Below are 18,653 nucleotides of genomic sequence, written 5' to 3'. Positions count from 1 at the left end.
GGTTTGAACCCCTCGCGCAAAGCTCGGGTGAAAGAACGGACGGAAAGTATTTTTTTTACAAGAGTCAAGCGCGATAACGTTGGTCCATCCATACGCCGTTAGCCCAACGTTGTGTTTACTGGGAAGCAGCAATTGCCCCTCAGGGTTAACCAAGGGGGAAGTGAGCCACGTGCCAGAGTTGCACGCAAATAGCAAGCCTCATTTTAGTTTCCTGCAGCAGGCCGTCATCATTGCGGTACCCCAAGATTCCGGAAAAAGATCTGGTCACAAAGTCCAGTATATTCACTGAACCCCTTTTTTCCCCCTCCAGAAAAATATGGCAATCAAAATGTAAAAAGCTCCGTTTCTCCCCCCCCCGCCCCCCTCCACAGATGGGCTTCTTCCGCCGTCACTATCTGCAGCTCATACGCGACAATGACAAGGATGGCCGCGAGAACCTCGTGCAGGGTTGATTGATGACCCCAGCCGCACAGTCCGCTCGTCGCTTCATTTTCTTCGTCCTCTTCCGAATCACCTTGGGGTGGGGGGCACGGGTGGAGGAAATGCGTTTGGGGAAATAAAGGCGACGAGAGGTGGTGGGGGGGGGGTGTAGTCGAGGGTGGCGGCGTCAATCCATCAGGGCAGGCGGCGCAGGTCGCCGTTGCACGACACACGCCTGTGTGGCTCCTAAAACCAAGCTCTTTGATTGGTCAATTATAACCAGTGGCACGCCAGCTACCATAAGACAAAAAGGGGCCACTTTTAAAGTTTGTCATACCCCCCCTCCCTACTACGTACACATCCAACTAAAGTAAAATCCCACTGCTAAAAACCACGCATGCATAATTTAAACCGCCGACTGCATGCTAAGAGTTGTCTGCTTGGGAATACTAAAGCACAAACCAGCTTGGACCCATGCCTGATGCTTGATTGACAGAACTGCTAAAAATAATCACCTGGTTACAGTGGTTAAATTGTATATGCCGCACAAACACACAACACCATAGGGGTGGGAGAGAAAAGATTATAGCAGCTGGGCTGCCTGACTTACACCTTAAGCTATCCCACCACGGCAAAGGGTCCATCTCTGTATAGTGTTGTATATTAAAAAGAGAGAAGTGAGCTTTTCTAAGACTAGAATATTTTAAAATATAGACTATATAATTTTTGTTTCCTCTTTCACATTTTTTTCCAAAGCGCAGGCCAGCTCTGAGCAGCAGGCTGAAGGCATTTAGTTTACGAGACTCCATAAATGGGATCCAAGGTGCAGTGCGGTCACGAAACTTTCCTGGCGGTCTCCCGCGAGCTGGGCGAGGTGCATACGGGACACGGTCGCCGCCGTCCACAACACCCCACGTGTTCTTCAACTGCTTTTTTTTACCAACATTTAATCAAAAAATTTGCTTGAGCTCATGTTACAACTGTTTGCACCAGCTGCCACATATATTCAAATTACTCAAATCAGGTTAATTAAAGCCTGCTGTCCTAGCCCAAAGGATGTTTATGGAAAACAAGAAAAATAGGTTGATTTGCGCCAAAGCAGTCCTGGCCACTTGGACGATATTGCAATTTTTCGTAGGCCTCTTTACATAATTGTTTGTAAACTAAACTATGTAAAAACGCCAACATCGTTGTAATGCAAAGTGCTGAGATAACCAAAATACGAGAATGTGGCATACCTGTCCATTATAGCACGAGTTGACAATCCAGGCGCGCACACACGCTGTAGTGAGCAAAGTATTACAATCAATGGGTTCGGCAAGGCAATTACAAAACATTAATGGTTGGTGTTTATATCAAGCACAAAAGTGAAAGCTTACTCCAGGATAGGAATTACCAACCGTGAAGATCCAGGCAACAGTAATAGCATCGTTGATGCAATACCAGCTGCACAGGGGCACCGAGGCCATTGGATGTGGTTTACCTGCAGTTGTCCGGACACAACACTCCTACCAATTTTGGACCACCGTCCAATGCACGAGGCAATAAGGAATTAAACATCAACAGATGTCTCATCATGAATTAAACTTGCAACGTCAAACACGATCCAGAGTGCTTAAACAAATGGGCCATCAGATACCACCGGCAGGCATTCTTTCAGCCACACGTTGCAACTGCGACTAAAGGCAAGCCCGTAAAGGCTTATTGGATCACACAAAGTAAAACATTTCAAGCAGGCTTATGGAATAGGCGCAGAGCCATTGCACGTTGAGGATATTCAATCATTGCGGTACAGCTGCATGCACATTTTGAGAAGGCACGACTCTGCGAGTCAACCGTGGCGGCATCCAAAAGGGACCCACTGGATATTTGGGGAAAGGAGGGCGGAGGCGATATTAATTTAACCCAGACTGACAAGTGAACTGATGATGCACGATCAACTGCAGAGGCGAGAGGGCCGGCCACACGAAACGAAGTCTTCACGACCGCACGACGGAACTGCCGCAATCTGAACCTTTGCCCAGAATAGAGGCTTCTGCCAAAGTGTTTTGTCTGATTAATTCCAGTCTATGAAGCCATCTGTATAATTATCAGTGTTTTTAATATCGTACGATAATCCCTCTTTACTGAGTCTGGGAACAGACAATGCCAGCTTTGAGGTTAAACAAATATATATCCGCAATGCTCTTCGCATATAAATCATGTTGTGGTTTAGGCATTCACTTTAAAGCGGATATATTTACGCGATATTTTCCGTGCTCAATTCGAGTCACGTAACTTCCTGAAATATAGAAACAAAAATGTAATACTGAATGTAAAATATTAAAGAAACTATCCAATCCGTTTGTGCAACAAAAATTCCAATTTAGCTATTACAATCACCATTTCGTCATTAAACAGTTAAAACATGACTGTACACGATAAGTTTAATATAAATGCAATGTTTGGTACTTTTAAACATAATGCACCATACTACCAATGTTTTAATTTCAAGTGTAAAGCAGATTCGCTTGTGCTTATGAAAAATTATAAAGTGTAATAAAAGTAAAGGATAAATGTATTTATTTTGTATGTGATATTCTAGTTTTTATTTTTTACGCTTTTTGTATAACAGTTTACAACAAATTAATGGTGTTACAGACTTTACAGAGGATTACCATTATTACAAAACAATCTTCCAGAAATGTGCACGTCCGCTAAAAATTACTATTAAATGTTGTGTGCAATGTATGTACATATTCGACTGTAAATAGTTTTTTTAATGCTTAACTTTGTATGAAAGCCTTTTACTTGTATTGTCTCAAGTGGATACGGTGTCACAATAAATGCTCGTGACCCAACTCTCATCTGTGCAACATTTCAAAATAAGGTACACCACAATACAGCACTACCTTACAATTTGAAGTATAATTTCTTGGACGGTAGGAGTGTAAGAGCAACGGCTGGGGAAAATGTTCACCACCGTCATGAACTTTCACCACCAACTAGAAATTAAGTGTTTCAGGCAATGACCTTTATTCAGTGTAAAAGGATCCACAACTTTAGCTCATGACCATACATTTACCAAGTTTAAAACGGGATCATTAGTTCATGACGAGAGGTAAAAGATTTCTTCCAGCGTGTGCAACATGTAAATAGCTGCACGAGTAATTTTTTTCCTAATCGGTGAACACTGTTGGGAAATTATACCGACACAGAAAAAGATAAATGTAAGATCACGGTGTATTTGGTGATGAAAAGGTTAAACACTGATGGCTCAATGGCTAAAAGGCCAACAATCCAATTTTTCATTAATTTTGCTCTATATATTGACCACTACGCTCATTTAGAGCTTCCAGAGACATCACAGGTGAAATGAGTACTCTGAACTTTCAGCAGCAACGAATCTCCCCGGGAGAAAGCAATACCCCTGGCACTTTCCAACACGGCACATTTACGGCGTATTTCGTGCACTTTTAGTTAAATGTTGCTGTAAAAGAATAAAATAAAATAGATTCGAGTTACAAGACAGAACTGCGCCCACCTGCTGAAAATCTTACCCCTATATATTTCCATTAAGTTCCTCAATCGAAACATCTTAGCATAGTAACAATCTCACCAACGCGAAACTAGCAAAAAGGGGGAGGGGGTATAACGACAGTAGAAGTCAGTTATTGCACGATTTACAATAAACCGATACGAGCGGCGGCCTTTTGATAGCACTGTTAACGCGCGCGGGCACTCTCCACAAAAAAACCCCCCACACAGGATTTTGCACAACGGTGGCAGATAAATCACATTGGTGACATACAACACACCTTTACAGTATGTACAGTACATCTTAAGAGAGAGAGAAAACGCTGAATGGAAAGTTGAGATAAAAAAACAGAGTTGGCAAATCATGGTGGGGTGAGAGATGTCCCCCTCGAAGCACTTGCAGTGATTGAGGTTCTCTGTGAATCGCCGGTAACTGTGCATTTATCACAGTCGACGCAGTGTGTGTAATATATATACATCAACAGTGGGGAGGGCCAAACAATATTCCCAGGTAAACACACATCCTTCTGCAATTTCTGCCGTTACTTTGAATGATCATTTACTAATTAAGTGTTTTCAATTAATGGAAAATGAAACCTTGTAGATACACCCCAAGGCTGTGTTCTGTGCTCTCCAACATTGGATGGACAATGTATTAATGAGAAAATTATAATCAGGCATCCTGTTATATCACTGCAAAAATAACGGGACTGATGCCACAGTGATGTCAATAAATTGTACCTGACCATAACGTTTCATTTATTTTCTTAAACAAAGCTTCAATTGTGTCGGCCAGCCCAGGACACATTCAAGGTACATATCTACAAGACCTGTTTATTTTTATTGGTTAGATCTTCTACTTTCGAACCAAAAAAAAGGGAGTACAAAAAAATTAAAGTTGAAGGTTCCTCGGTGCACTTCCAAAAAGTGAAAATCAGCGGGAAAATTGTGATAGTAAAATTGTCTCTATCCCGAGTGCGCCACAAAGTGGGAAATGTTCCCAAATAAACATGCTTTGCTGTCGCAGCCTGCACGACACCTCCAACCTCTACAGCGCTATTCAAAAGTAAAAAAAAAACTGATGTATTTTGTACAGATGACAACCAGCTTAAATGCTGTCCACTGTTTACTATGTCACAAGATTGTTTCTGGATGTGCTCAGCCCGATGTAAGTCTCCAGTAACACAAGGGAACGCTGACGTTTTGGATTTGTAGGAAAGGAATGGTCTTCTCTGAAGCACTCACCACTGCCACACTACATAAGCTCCATCTAAAAACGATAACAAGTCAAGTGCACACAAGGGGGTATGGGAAATTTAGGATCCATTTACATACATTATACAGCATCACAACAGCAGATGTAGAGATAAATACAAACTGTTAAACACACACGCAGATGTTAACTTTGTTTCCATTTCTACAGGGTTCACGTAAAAGCGAATATAAATGTGTGCCGTTGCATATCACGCACTGACCACCGTTCACAGGCCACGAGTTGAAATGTATGGTGTCAACTTCCAAATAAAACTTGGTCTCCTTATCGCTGTACCATGTTGTATTAATATTCTTGAACTTTCCCTTGAGTATCAATGGAAACTGTGAACATTCTGCAACACCATACACATGCATCAGTTAAAATCGTGTAACCACTTAAGTGTAACAAGTGAAAAAAAACAGCTGCCGCAGTTTATATCAAGAACTTGTTCCAACACATTGATGTAATTTGCATGTCTTACAAACGTACACATACAAAACCCTCTGCGGCAAAACTTAACACATTTTTCAGCCTGATAACCTTGCAACACACCTTCCCCTTCATCAGTTCATCGCAGGCCGCAACGGGAAATGTGGCGGCGACGTGGGAAGCAAAAGGAACCACAGGCCAGATTTAGCACCTTTGGCGACGAGTCACGACGGCATTATGATGAGCGAGCCGAAACATGCAATGGCACCAACACTCAACAGCAGGGGCTCGCTTCCCGTCGGTGCGTTGGCAGTGCTGCGGGTCCCACTGTCTCCTGCTGGCCCCAGCTTTTGAGGGTGGCAGAGCGTTTGACCGCAGGATTTGAGGGCAGAGTGTGGTGGCCAGAGCAAGAGCTGGTCGTAGAAGCGACTGACGAGAGGTGGAGGGAAGGGGTCACACCTGGCTGCTGTCGGTGCTGTCCAGTTCAGAGTTCAAGCCTTTCCTGCACACGGGGCAGCTGTCATGCTGGGCAAGACACCACACGCACATGCATTTTCAGCCAAAATTGTTCATGTCAGTTCACTTAATTGATGGTCTTTAATTACTCAAGCAAAAGAATATTAAATATCACTTAACCAGGTGACAGGCCATTGACTTAAACGAATCACAGGCATCCGTGTTTGGAAATAAATACAAAATTATTCCTTTATAATGGGTAACTTGCACGCTTTGAATTTGAGCTGACAAGGACATCAAATCAATTACTCTTGCGGCAATGTTACAAGTTTTTTCAATAGCCACTTCACAGTAGAGCTGTGTTAATTCCTTTCAGAAGTTATCTAGGCAGCTGCAATAATCAAATAGTTGAGAAGTGCAAAATTAATGAGTGGTGAGCACGAAAAACGATAGAGTAAAGAGCTGTCTGAGCTCAGTATTTTAAAATAAATAATGAACATTATAACATCCTCTAAAATACGTGTATGAAATCACTGATTAATTGCATTTCATACATGGTTGCGTACGCAATTCCATTAGGGGAATTACCGCATAGCTCAGTCTCCAAACATAGACGGCATAAAAGCTTGCCGAGCCGACGATGCTGGAAAGCTGCAACGCTGCTCACCTAGTCGAGTCATCAAAAAGATTAAAAACTCAACTGTGACTTTGAAACTTTGGCCAGTCTTCAACTATATGGCTGTAAAAACACAAGCCATTTTAAGGCAAGTAGTCAGAAGCGTAATTCTTATTTACAAGCCAGGGAATAGATAAAGTGTTATGACATACAATACATAATAATACACAATCCCAGTTGGATTTAAATGATATCCGATGTGATTTTTGTCAGCCAGCCTAGGGAAGCATCCAACGTGGGTCGATTTTTATACGAGGTGCTCAGCCAATCCAACCTCGTTGCCTGTCTCCCGCCAGCAAGGCAATGTCATCACCGTGACCTCCCTGTTCACATGCCTCCCACGAGTGCTGACTCGTGGGAGGCATGTGAACATATCAATGGCAAGAATCATTTAGATGTACAGTGTCTTAATACTAAGCTCTACTAGACACTGTACAGAAACTATTTACTTCAATTTAACACGTAGGCTTTCGCGACCAATATTATTCATAATAAAGGTTTTTGGGTTAGATCGCGTTATTTATAAATGTGTCGTAACCCTCCACCACCCGACACGGCCAATCAGCAAGAAGTGTCACGTTGACAAAAGACAATTAGTTCACTATTTTCGCCCACCGGTGTGTTGAAGTGTGAATCCACAATATTTACAGTTTGAATAGGACGCTTCGCTGGTAATTACATCCAGCATCATCGGGCAATTCGCCAGAATTATCGGGCGAATTGCCCGATGACGCTGGATGTAATTACCAGCGAAACGTCGTATTCAAACTGTAAATGTTGTGGATTCACTCTTCAACACACCGGTGGGTTAAAGCAGTGAACTAATTGTCTTTTGTCAACGTGACACTTTTTTTCTGATTGGCCGTGTCGGGTGGTGGAGGGTTACGACATATTTATAAATAGTGCAATCTAACCCAAAAACCTTTATTATTAATATTTACTTCAAACTTTACGCAGTAATCATCAAATAACAAAGACTAGTCACTGTGAGATAGCAAACGGTAACACATACAATTAAAAATGTATGTTTAGATTAACTATTGAAAACAAAAAAACACGAATCCCATCTGACAAGGAGGAACCGATTTGCCCTCGAGCCTTGATCACACAAATTGAAGAGCGAACACCGTAACGGGTACGGTTGAGCGCTGCTCACCAGAATGAGCAGACGCTCTTCGCCCAACGGTGGCGAGATGTTAACGACCTCGCCTGGTATACACAGACGGTCGTGGGTTCGATCCCGACCCTGACACTTGTTGTATATTTGGAGTTTGCGTGTTCTCCCCGTGGTCGTGTACATTTTCCTCCGGGTCCTCCGGTTTGTTCCCTCCACATTTACAAACACACGTTTCGATAATTGGGCAGCTATCAATTTCCAAATAATAAGCCACTTCGTTAAGCTCTCATTTGTGGGCAGGTCACTTCTGAAAAAGAGCTACGTAGCTCAGTGGGTCATACCTTGTGAATGTTTTTTTTTAATATATAGTTTATAGCTTAGTCAAACATTCTCACCATTTCCAGCCAAGGCACGATGCAGTTGCTGTGGAAGAGGTGAAGGCAGGGGAGTTGACGCACGCTCTCGCCTACGCTGTAGTCTTCTTTGCAAACTGCGCACTCCATGCTGCAGTCTGAATGCAAGGGGATGCATGCCACGACAATCAACCCTTTCGCATGACAAGAGTTGTCAACTTTTAAAGACAAAATTAACGCTTTGAGTGTAGTTTTCCACATGTACAAATATGGCATATTTAGTGCCCGCAAAATCCTACGTACAAGGATCGGGAGACAGAGCATTATACTTCAGCGTGAACAATTAATGCTAATGTGAAGCCGGAAAGGTGGGAAACGATTAATAAAAGACAATTTTACTCACTGGTAAATATAGCACAATGCTTTAAGAGGCCTTCCAGAAGACACTGCCAGTCCACTGAATAAGAGCCAAATGTATTTCACCCTCATAGCAGCTCACCAGCATTACACACCCAAGTGTGAACTGCCAAATAATTTACAGAGCCGTACATATGCGTAAGGAGGCCACAATTTTATTGTGGAGGCCATCAAATTTGCAGCAATACTGAGCATTACAATACATTAGGTACATTATGTTTCTGTAATATTTAACAAAAAAATATGTACAGTGTATATACTCAGGCCAACAGTATTTTAAAATCCTAGGGCTCACAGGCACTGGGAGCTGTTAGCGTTTACAGATGGAGCAGATGAGTCATTTTTTAAACACATTACTGAGGTGTTCCTGCGCGATCGTGATCCGCGGGAGGGATGAGATCTTCTCCTTGTCAGCCGGAGGGGGTCCCGTGTTGTCCAACTGTCCCAGCAGCTGGGCAGGGAGGAAATGTGCACAAATCTAGAATTAATACGACCACCAACGACACAGCCCAGAATATCCAATGCCACATATGGTCGCTTTGGCTTAGTGGGGGGCTGCGTACTTGGTGTCTAAAGTTGGTTAATAATTAACTTGAGTGGAAAATCGGCTGCCTGCATGTTGACCAACGTGAGGCTCATGAAATTCACTTGTAAGCATTTAACAGAGTTGGTTTTAAGAGCAGAGCGTGCTATCTTAAACCAAGCTATTTTCTCGTGCAAATATGTTTATACATTTGACCACGCATAATTGTGCAAGTTTTAAAGATGTTTTGCTGTACCAGCATATTCTTTGTATCTCTTACACTCTTTCAAAGTCAATTTGCACTTGCGTCATATTAAAATGAACAGGCTTCTGTTAATCCCACCTAATAGTTTAGTACATTTTGTCTCAAGGCCTTTTGGACCATTGTTATCATGCAGAATTTAGGCAAGTAAACACTGGACTGATTTGACCTTCTGAGTTTCGTCAGCAGTCCGACTAGTTGCACAAACACTGCTGTTTCCAGATGTTACTGGCAAGATGGCTGCAACCTCCGAATACTTAATTGTTACTGAACTTTTGTTTTATCATTAATGGAGCTGTTAAAACCACAGCTCTTTCCTCCTAAACTGCCCCGGAGATTGGCAAGCACCTCTGTTTAATCTGTAAACATTTGGTAGGCACTTACACACTATCATTGTTCCAAGTTTAATTGAATGTGCAAATTTACTTGACTTGTTTGGATGTCAATCTTCAAAATCTGAATCCAGTTCTTAAGTTGCTAAACTAAGCTCTGCGACTTGTTCATGAATTTATTAAACATGCCAAATAGCCCATATCATTGCCTAACAAAACAAATATCCCCCTATAGCCATACAGACTGTTGGGTGAATTGCAATAATTATGGCCAAGCCACACGAGGTAGTGGTATGGCTGGAACCATGCCCAACCACCTTTGTCTCCCCAGTACTGATGTTTACGCATCTTACCAAGTATACCTCTGAAGACAAATCAACCTAGAGGCGGCCCAGGTTGTTAAAATAATCGCCACAGAATTTAGCTGTGGTCAGGAATTTAACTCAGGTTGTCGGGTTCGTACAGCAGTGCACAAATAAGTGTGTTACCACTCCCCAAATTCAGTGGAACACTTAACATGCATGTAAGCATTTAGGCATAAACATGAATCGACCAAAAAAATGCTCGACATATATGCATGCACTGCCATCTACAGTTGTACGTGAGAATTGCAGTTCATTATACGCGATGCACGCTTAAATTCACGGTCGGCATCAACCCCAAGGAAACGACCTTCATACCCAGGCATTTAAAAATGCTGTGCAAGGCAATTCCATAACGGGGAAAATGTTAATCCACGGAAGGAGGTAAGAAACGTCCTTTATGCCCTGTGTTTAAAAATGCTGTGCAAGATGTATCCTTTAACCAGATATGCCAAGACCCTATCTTGGCAATGGCATTACAAATTATAGGAGATGCGAAACTCTGTACGGCAGTAACACACTTGCGTGATGATGGCGTCCAGACCTCCAGCTCCCCACACGTAATCAGCGGGGCTACTGTGTAACACATCACTAACAAACAGGGACGACAAAAACACAGGTTTATTTAATTATCACATTCCTGTTAAACAACACATGCCATAGTCTTTACCTATATAGTATACACATATATAATCCACGGTTTCCAATTTAACTGCTGCATGAAATGCAAGCGTGACTTTTCTTTGAATGGGTTGTTTTCTCTTTGCTGCATTCACGCCGCAGCAATTTCCTTACAGAGTGAACGGAGGAAAAGGTGATCGTGCAGGGCCCCAGAGTCCACCGAGCATCTGCTGGATAATCCTACAGGGAATACAACACGCCCATCGTAAAAATTCAACAATACAAAACCCACACACATGCACACATCATTATGGTGGTGCAATTAGTCTGCTTGTTAACACGTTTCCAATTAAACCACAATGCTCCGTAAAGAGCCGTCGGTAAATTCGATCAGATAATCACTAGAAATAAACAATTATGAGCTATCTGTCCGTTAGTCCATATAATAATCTATAATTGGCTGAAATGAGGTAAACATAGGATGGGCTATGTTATTATGATATTTTTTTTATTTAAAGTGTATCCAAACTGTGCTACCAGCATCATGAGACAAAATAAATCCATTTGGGTTTCTCACACAGCAGCGCAACCCTTCGCATTAGAGTGGCTCAGGGAAATGGACGTCGCAGAACTGTCTCCAAGATCCCTTCAAGTGACCTCTGGTTCATACAATAGAGGGCGTAACTTTCTTACTGCACTCCCACAGAATGTAATGTTTGTTGCAATTCCAATTCTCATAGTTTGAATTTCACAAAATACAGTGCAGAACCAAATTTGGCATGGTTTTTGATTAGTCATTGGGGACTGGGCTGGGACCACAAACTGCACTTGACAATGCTGTTTATATCACAGCTCGATTAAACAGAATCTCATTGGTGTCAACTCGGGCCTTTGCACTTGTGAGCCACCAGGCCCACCTATAGTACATTGCGTCTTTAAACAGGGTGAATGCCTCCGTGAGGTTCCTTTCAGCAGCGATGTGGCGAGAGGTGGGTGAGCTCACCCCTCGATGGCAGGCGAGCGCTCCACACGGTGACGCCGGAAGCTGTGCCGGGTGCGCGGCAAGCGGTAGCGTCGGTCCCTGGCCTGGCTCTCTCGGTCCCGATCGCGATCGCGCTCACGCTCGCGGTCTCGCTCAGGATCTCCCCGCAAACTCTCAGCAACGGGCAGCGACGACGAAGAAGAGCCGGGCCTCTGCGGGTGCATGCGGTTGGGCACCCTGTCCTCGTCGCCATCGGCAAACCACGTCATCACCATGCGCCCCCACAGCTTGCGGCAGAGGACAAACGTTGCTCGCCGTGAGTGGGGGGCACATGTGGCCGGGTAGAGCTGGGCAAACGAACTACACCCTCTTTTGTTCGCTCTTGTTAGGAAATATAGCACGATGACTATTTCACAGCCTATGACCAAATAATCCGGAATTTTCCTGATCTTGTCAAGCTGAGTAGGGTTGAGGCTGCAGAGTATGTTGTGGATGATTGAATGCCACACATAACAGGTGTTACAGGCTGTGGCGTTACATTGTAGGCGGTGAAAATAATTTTTGCACTCTATTCTTATGCTCCCACATCTATGCGCCCTGCTTTCATCAACCGTACTGACAGCAGGTGGTGAAGTATAGTCAAATAACCCCCTCAACCTGCACGGCATGGGGAAATCCTCATCCAGCAGGGTACTGACAAAAGGCTGGAAAATTACCATGTACTATTTCATAATAAAAAACCTCTGCAGACAAAATAATATATTTAATTAACCAGAGATATATTCTTAGCCATAATTAAAAGACAATCAATGTTCCCAATGTAATTATACATCTTCCAGAGTTATCTGCCCCAAGAGGAGGTTGGTTCAAGCTCCCTCCATCATGCCTGATCTTGTGCTTTCTTCTTAATTTCAAACCCGCTCGCCCTCTTCGCTCGGCCGACTGGCGTCATCTGCACCCCACGCCTGCCCTGGGCCACTATATGTGGCCGCTCTTTAAGTCACGATGCCCCTGCCGCCCTCTGGAATTCCTACCCCTCTGGCTCTCCTTCACTTCACGTTTTCAAATGACGAGTTAAAACTTAAATATTTTAAAGTAATTTCGACCCTCCCAAGTGTTCCCTTTCCCTCCGCTTGGTACCGAATTCTTCCTCTTCGAGATTTTGGTTACGTGATTTAGTGCCTTACAAATGAAAGTTGTTGTTGCATGCAGCATCCCTTTCTTAAAGTCAGAGCAGCGCCCTAATTTTTCTACCTCTTTTCCCCACCCCCATCATCCTTCTGAATCTTCCTGCAGCAAGTGTTAACCTCTGAAAATCTGCCAAATCCAGATTAATTTGCCTTCTCTGAATTGTTGTAATGAGATCTTCTTTGATTGTGCAATGTGCCATATAATGCCTTTGGGTGTGCTCAAATTTATAAAAAAAAACTTGGTAATTTTTTAAAGCAATGTACTCTTTTTTCCACTTAAGTATTGAATTGCCATGTCTTATAGTTACAATGTATTAAATTATATATTACATTGCTATGATGAACCAATGGACTATATTATGTAAATTGTAGATGGAACTAAGAAGATTATTCAAGTGAATTATTTTTAATATTTAGGTATAAAACATTGTTTTATATTTCTTGTCACTTCTGCTAGAGGCTTTATTAAACATAGTGATATAAATAGGTTTTATATATATTCAATTTAACTCGTTTTGAATTTAGATTTTTAGAGTTTGGCTATATTAGTATGCAAAAGCTTTACGGACATTCATGAGAGCACAAGATTTCCAATGCCCAGTTTATAGTAGATTGTGCTTTTCTGCAGTAAAATGCACACTGCAAACTAGTGATCTTGTGGAGCATGCCGTAGAAACAGAGGCACTAAAAGCCGCTATATCATCTCTATTGTAATAATATTTTGTGCATTGTATATTAATTATATAAAACAGTGTAGAAATTTTAGTGACATCTTAGTGTCATTATAAAAAAAAAAATTCAAAATGAGGGTGGAAAAAATTGTAATGTATTATAGTGAGCTGGCACGTCCCCAACATACATCCTCACCGAGACACAAGTAGCTAAAAATCTATTAGACATCAACAGGCCATTCCTACCACTTGGTGTGTCGCTCAGTGCTTTTCCGCAAAACAATTACCTCTGAAAACTGTGCCTCGGGATCCTGGTTCCTGTTGGTGGAGCTGCCATCGCTGGCACTAGGAAACGGAGTGTAAAAACGAGTCGACGTAGGTTATGACGAGCACTTTATACGCAACATCGTTGTTGTGCTTTAATCAGTTCCGTGTACTAAACACTATTCGCGGGCCACATTCACAATGACAACTTTTAATCGAATATATATTTCGACTAGTTCTAACCAAAGAAAGTTAAAATTACACTCTTAACTCCACTACTATACTTGTTAAAATAAGGTAATATTCACAACAACAAAAATAGTGCCAATAAACAGTAAAGAAAATATGAAATGTTATTATGACCTCATGTAACTGCACTGCATTTGCGCCAGTGACACGTGATAAATGCACAGCGGAAAGTGTTCATCACAACAGATTACTTGAAGATGGAGTATAATTAACGTGAAGAAAATAACATTTTCCCCAAGACATATGGTCTCAATTGGAGTTAGAGCTATTGTTCATTAACCAAAATTACAACACGTGAGGATTCTTAAACCTCAACACAAACAAAATAAACATTGTGTGTGTACCTTGGCTGCTGGTCAGGTAACTCTTCAATGAAGCCAGAGTCGCAGCGTGGGCAGGTGTATTCCTGTCGAAAAAAGAACACTCATGATACACAATTGCATTTTATCATACAACATTGCATTTATGTGAGATTTACACAGTTATTGTATTTACAACATTTACAAAGTATGCCTCATCTGTAATGAATTTTGCAAATGTGTGTCAAGGTTCTTGACGATTTTGTAATACAAATCAGGGAGACAAAACTTATGCAAAACAAGTTGGTATCTTAAGTCAGTTTTTTTTACGTAGCAGCAGAAAATGATCTAATGGTGTTAATGAAGTTAAATAGCCTTTAATAATCACTTTATATCACCCTGTGTCTCCAGTAGAAGTTCAGACATAAGTTTGGCTATGACCATCGACAGGCCCCTATGAGTGCCGGCTATCATACATTTTCCAAAGACGATATGAGCTTGTACCTTTACTATGTCTATGTTTGTCGATAATTAAAAAAACACTCCTGAAACACAGTTAACACAGTGATCTAGTCACGCATATATTTGTCAATATTACAAGCTTGTCAAATTTTGGCTAAAAAGTGTCATTGCTTCACAAAAATTTCTATACAAATGCTCTTTTAAGAACCTTACTGTGGGTTTTTAATTAAATACTAGCCTTTTGCCTGTCCAAGGACGGGTGTATTTCAGTACATCTGAATCTTGCAAGTGAAGAGCAGACCGCGACGTGATATTCATTGCATCAATGCATGTGCAATTTCGAAGGGCGCGGTGACAGACCTATTTCATTTTTAGGTTATAATCCCTTGTTCATCATGACGTCCTTTTTACTTTGATGTCTCAATAGCGTTATGGAGATCGCGTGACGTGAGGGTTCTGCCTTTGTAGTGAGGGTTGTAAGGTGACGCTGAGGAGGAGGCACCTCGCCCCCCCCCCTCCCATGTGGAGAGATGTCACCCACTAATTAATATTAATGGTGGGGGGGGGGTGCTACATGTGAAGTAACGTCATCCTCTCATGATTATTAATGAGGGGGGTCCATGTGGAGGACGTCACCTGTTCATGAGTATTAATGAGGGGGGCTGGTCGACGTGGAGTGACGTCACGTGTGGGACACAGAGACATTCTTGGCTATAGTAGTAAATTAGTGGTTTCCCATTAAATTTGTATGGGCAGTACTCATATGTTTACATTAATATTGCAGTGGCAAGAATATCCATATAAGAGCTTCTTCTGACTTCCCACAAATCGAAACTCATTCTATCAACTGTGGAGACACAAAGGGCTGGGTCAACTACCAACCGAGATAAGTTACACCTTCAACGACTGCACCATACAAATGGACATGAAAGGTGCTTGCTCGATCCTCTGCTGAAGGCTTCACCAAGATGTCAGTCTTGGGGGTTGTTGTTTGACCGTACTTCACCACATAGATAATTGCGGTTTGGTGATAGGGGCACCTTGGAATAGTTCAGATATTATTTGCTACTGACATTGGCTATGGCCAAGAAACAAACCCATGTTGATATAGAAAAAAAATGTAATTACTAAATATACACTGCCAGGAAATGCAAACTTTTTGGGATTTGTTTTAAGCTTATATATAGATGGGAATGACAACATACAAAAAAAAGTTGCGTGGTAGCCAGTCAATTCCTGAGATGTAAACCAATGTTTTCAATTCTTATTCTTACGCCTGTGTAAATGGCCTGCTCTAATCTCGCACTCGAACGTGTGGCTGCTAAATCAGTCCTTCTGTGAACCTTACGTGTATCTACACAATGATATGTTTGTGTGTGCGTCTCGTCTGCTTGTCCCAAACACATTCTTGTGGTCACATCTCTTCGCTAACCCGAGCGGCGGCGCCGCAGATACATTTCTCTTTTTCAAATGCGTTCAGTGATAAGCCTTAGCATACAACTAAATTCCACGCAAGGATTGCTTATAACAACCATCGGCTTCTGTGTCTTTTGACGAGAAGGCAGCTCTCCTCGCCAACATCCCACTGGAATTTGAGAATATCCGAGTGAGGTTAAAATTTACCAAATGAGGAGAGAAGGAAAGGTTTTGTGTTGAGAGTTGTGGTTGGCAGGAAGAGATGGGAGATACGGGTGTATGTAATGAGGAGTGACCGCAGGGAGGGAGGGAGATCAGGATTGAGCAGAGTGGTGGAAGCAAAGGGATGGGAGGTTTGCGAGATAGAGGGGGTTGAGGAAAAGCAATTATGAAGAGGAATTGGGAGAGGAATCTCGGGAACCGTGGCGATCGTGTGGTGTGGGACCTGGGTAAGTCAGGATAGCGTCTGTGGGAGAAGGGGGTACAACAACAACAACGAGTGGAGCAGTTGCGGTGGTAAGCTCGGGAGTCACGAGTGGAAAGTCTCGGAGCTGAAGGAAGGCGAGTGCGTGTGGTAGCATGGACGAGCGAGGCGTTGTGATGAGAAGCCATTGGGGGGGGGGGGGGTCGGTGCGGAGGGAGACCTCTGAGCATTTTAATAATTTAATAAATAAACACCGGTGTTGTACAATAGGGGACACAGTGAAGAGTAGGCCCTGGACGTGATTTTTTTGTTTAAAAAAAAAAGGTATATGTAGAGCAACAGTTATTGTGTGGACGTAATTGTAGGAGATACGCTTCTCCTGAGATGCATCTTGTGTTTGATCCCCTGTCCGCACAATAAATAACTGCTTTTACTTATACCTTCCTTTAAAACAAAAAGAAAAAAAAAATCACATCCAGGTCCTCCTACTCCTCCCACCGCTGCTGTCCCCATGTTGTATAATAACCCAGTTAATATCGTGAAGGTGAAGCCCCAATGGGGAGCAGTGCGAGAGACAAATCGAATGCGTTTGTTGAGCGGGGCCGTAAGGAATGTTGAGAAACGCTACGCGGAGTGCGGGCGAGGCCGAGGTGGGAGGGGGCATTCGGCGAGGAAGTCGACCGGCGGTGTTGGGATGGAAGGCGGCGGCGGCTCTTGAGTTCGATCTAAAAGAGTCGGGGACGAGGCGGGGATACCAAACGGCAAGGAGCGCAGAGAGAAATCGTGGCCCGCCGTGAACAACTCCGCGGGAGACGAGAGAGGAGGAGGGGAGGGTTGGAGTCACACAGTTCGAATCCCACCACCACCAACAACAATCACTGTAATAACAAAAACCATCAACACAACCGAGACAAATAAGATTAAGGTTTCCTGAACACAGCAGCCCCCCCCCACCACCACCACACTCCTCAATCACCAACTAAACCTCAACCACCTCCCCCCCCCCTCCCCGAGATCTTTCACACCGAATATAATAACCTTGTTTTACTAAGGTAACAATGATCGCTCTCCTTTCGTTATCAAAAGAAAGAAAGAAGAAGAAACACCCGCCCCAGCCCGCCACGACCGAGAGACCAACACCCAGACAGACACACACACAGCACAAGCCCACACGGAGCCGGCCATCATGAAACACTCGTCGGCGTTGTATCGGCGCAGCAGCTGTCCCCCGGGTTACGATGAACAAGGAGAAGAAGTGGTGGTGGTGGGGGGGGTGGTGGTGGTGGTGCGGTGTTGGCCGAGGTCGTGAGACAGGGCGCGTTTCTCCTCACGGGCAGCTTGGGGTGAACCTCGCGGGTGCAGCTGTGGCAGAAGAAACGAGTCGCCTCCTCCTCCTCCTCGACAGCCGCCGCTGCCGCCGCCGCCGCCATCACGGGTCTCCCCCCCCCTCCCACGGATTTACGTCACTGCGGGGCCGACGTGACGTCACTGCGGCGGACGCAATCGGCGGCCCTCTTGCCTAGGGGGTTTGGGGGATAGGCTTTGGGGGGGTGGGTAAAACTAAAGTGGACGTGGGACATCCTTTGCCAGGCCCAAAATTTTATGATTAGGGTTTTCCCCTTTTTTTCTGGTAACAAAACAGGTGTTTGAATGTTAAAACACCAAACTGAAATATTTTTTACAAGGAATCATGTCTGCATTAACCACAATGCTTGTGGTCACAATGCAAACAACAAAAAACATAACTCTGATAACATATACATTGTCCTTGAAACTTATTGGTCAGACCAGAGGACGCCTTTTTTTGGCGTCCTCTGAAGGCAATTGAAAGATTGGAAGATTTTGCTGTTTTTTTCCTGGATTTTCTGTTTGCACATAAGTCACTTTAAGATGTTTTCTTGTTCATGTTTTTGTTTTTTGTTTGTTGCGGTTGCACCCGATTCAAGAGCCGAATGGC

The 18,653-nt window shown here is 43.3% G+C and overlaps 2 protein-coding genes across 2 annotated transcripts in view; one reads left to right on the top strand and one right to left on the bottom strand.

Annotated features, from left to right (window-relative positions):
• ITGA11 (integrin subunit alpha 11) overlaps positions 1–3,260 on the top strand; it is a 102,454-nt gene extending 99,194 nt beyond the window's left edge. Inside the window, exon 30 of the mRNA XM_032948720.2 lies at positions 372–3,260. Within this exon, the coding sequence (XP_032804611.2) occupies positions 372–452 (81 nt within the window). The 3' untranslated portion in view covers positions 453–3,260. The remainder of the gene's footprint in view (positions 1–371) is intronic.
• Positions 2,981–18,178, bottom strand: RNF115 (ring finger protein 115). Its single transcript, XM_032948736.2, has 10 exons — positions 18,028–18,178; positions 14,440–14,501; positions 13,870–13,927; positions 11,743–12,008; positions 10,914–10,979; positions 10,640–10,709; positions 8,997–9,090; positions 8,265–8,380; positions 6,080–6,145; positions 2,981–5,206 (listed from the first exon to the last, which is right to left on the bottom strand). Exons 1-10 carry the CDS (start codon positions 18,124–18,126, stop codon positions 5,192–5,194), a joined length of 912 nt encoding a protein of 303 aa, XP_032804627.2. The 5' UTR covers positions 18,127–18,178; the 3' UTR covers positions 2,981–5,191.
• Between the last annotated feature and the right edge of the window lie 475 nt (positions 18,179–18,653).

This window comes from Petromyzon marinus, chromosome 1 (assembly GCF_048934315.1).
Source record: "Petromyzon marinus isolate PM22_M1 ecotype Great Lakes invasive population chromosome 1, UKy_Petmar_22M1.pri1.0, whole genome shotgun sequence".
Lineage (NCBI taxonomy): Eukaryota > Metazoa > Chordata > Hyperoartia > Petromyzontiformes > Petromyzontidae > Petromyzon > Petromyzon marinus.
The sequence above is the reverse complement of the archived record's forward strand: the minus strand, read 5'-3'. Positions and strand labels throughout refer to the sequence as shown.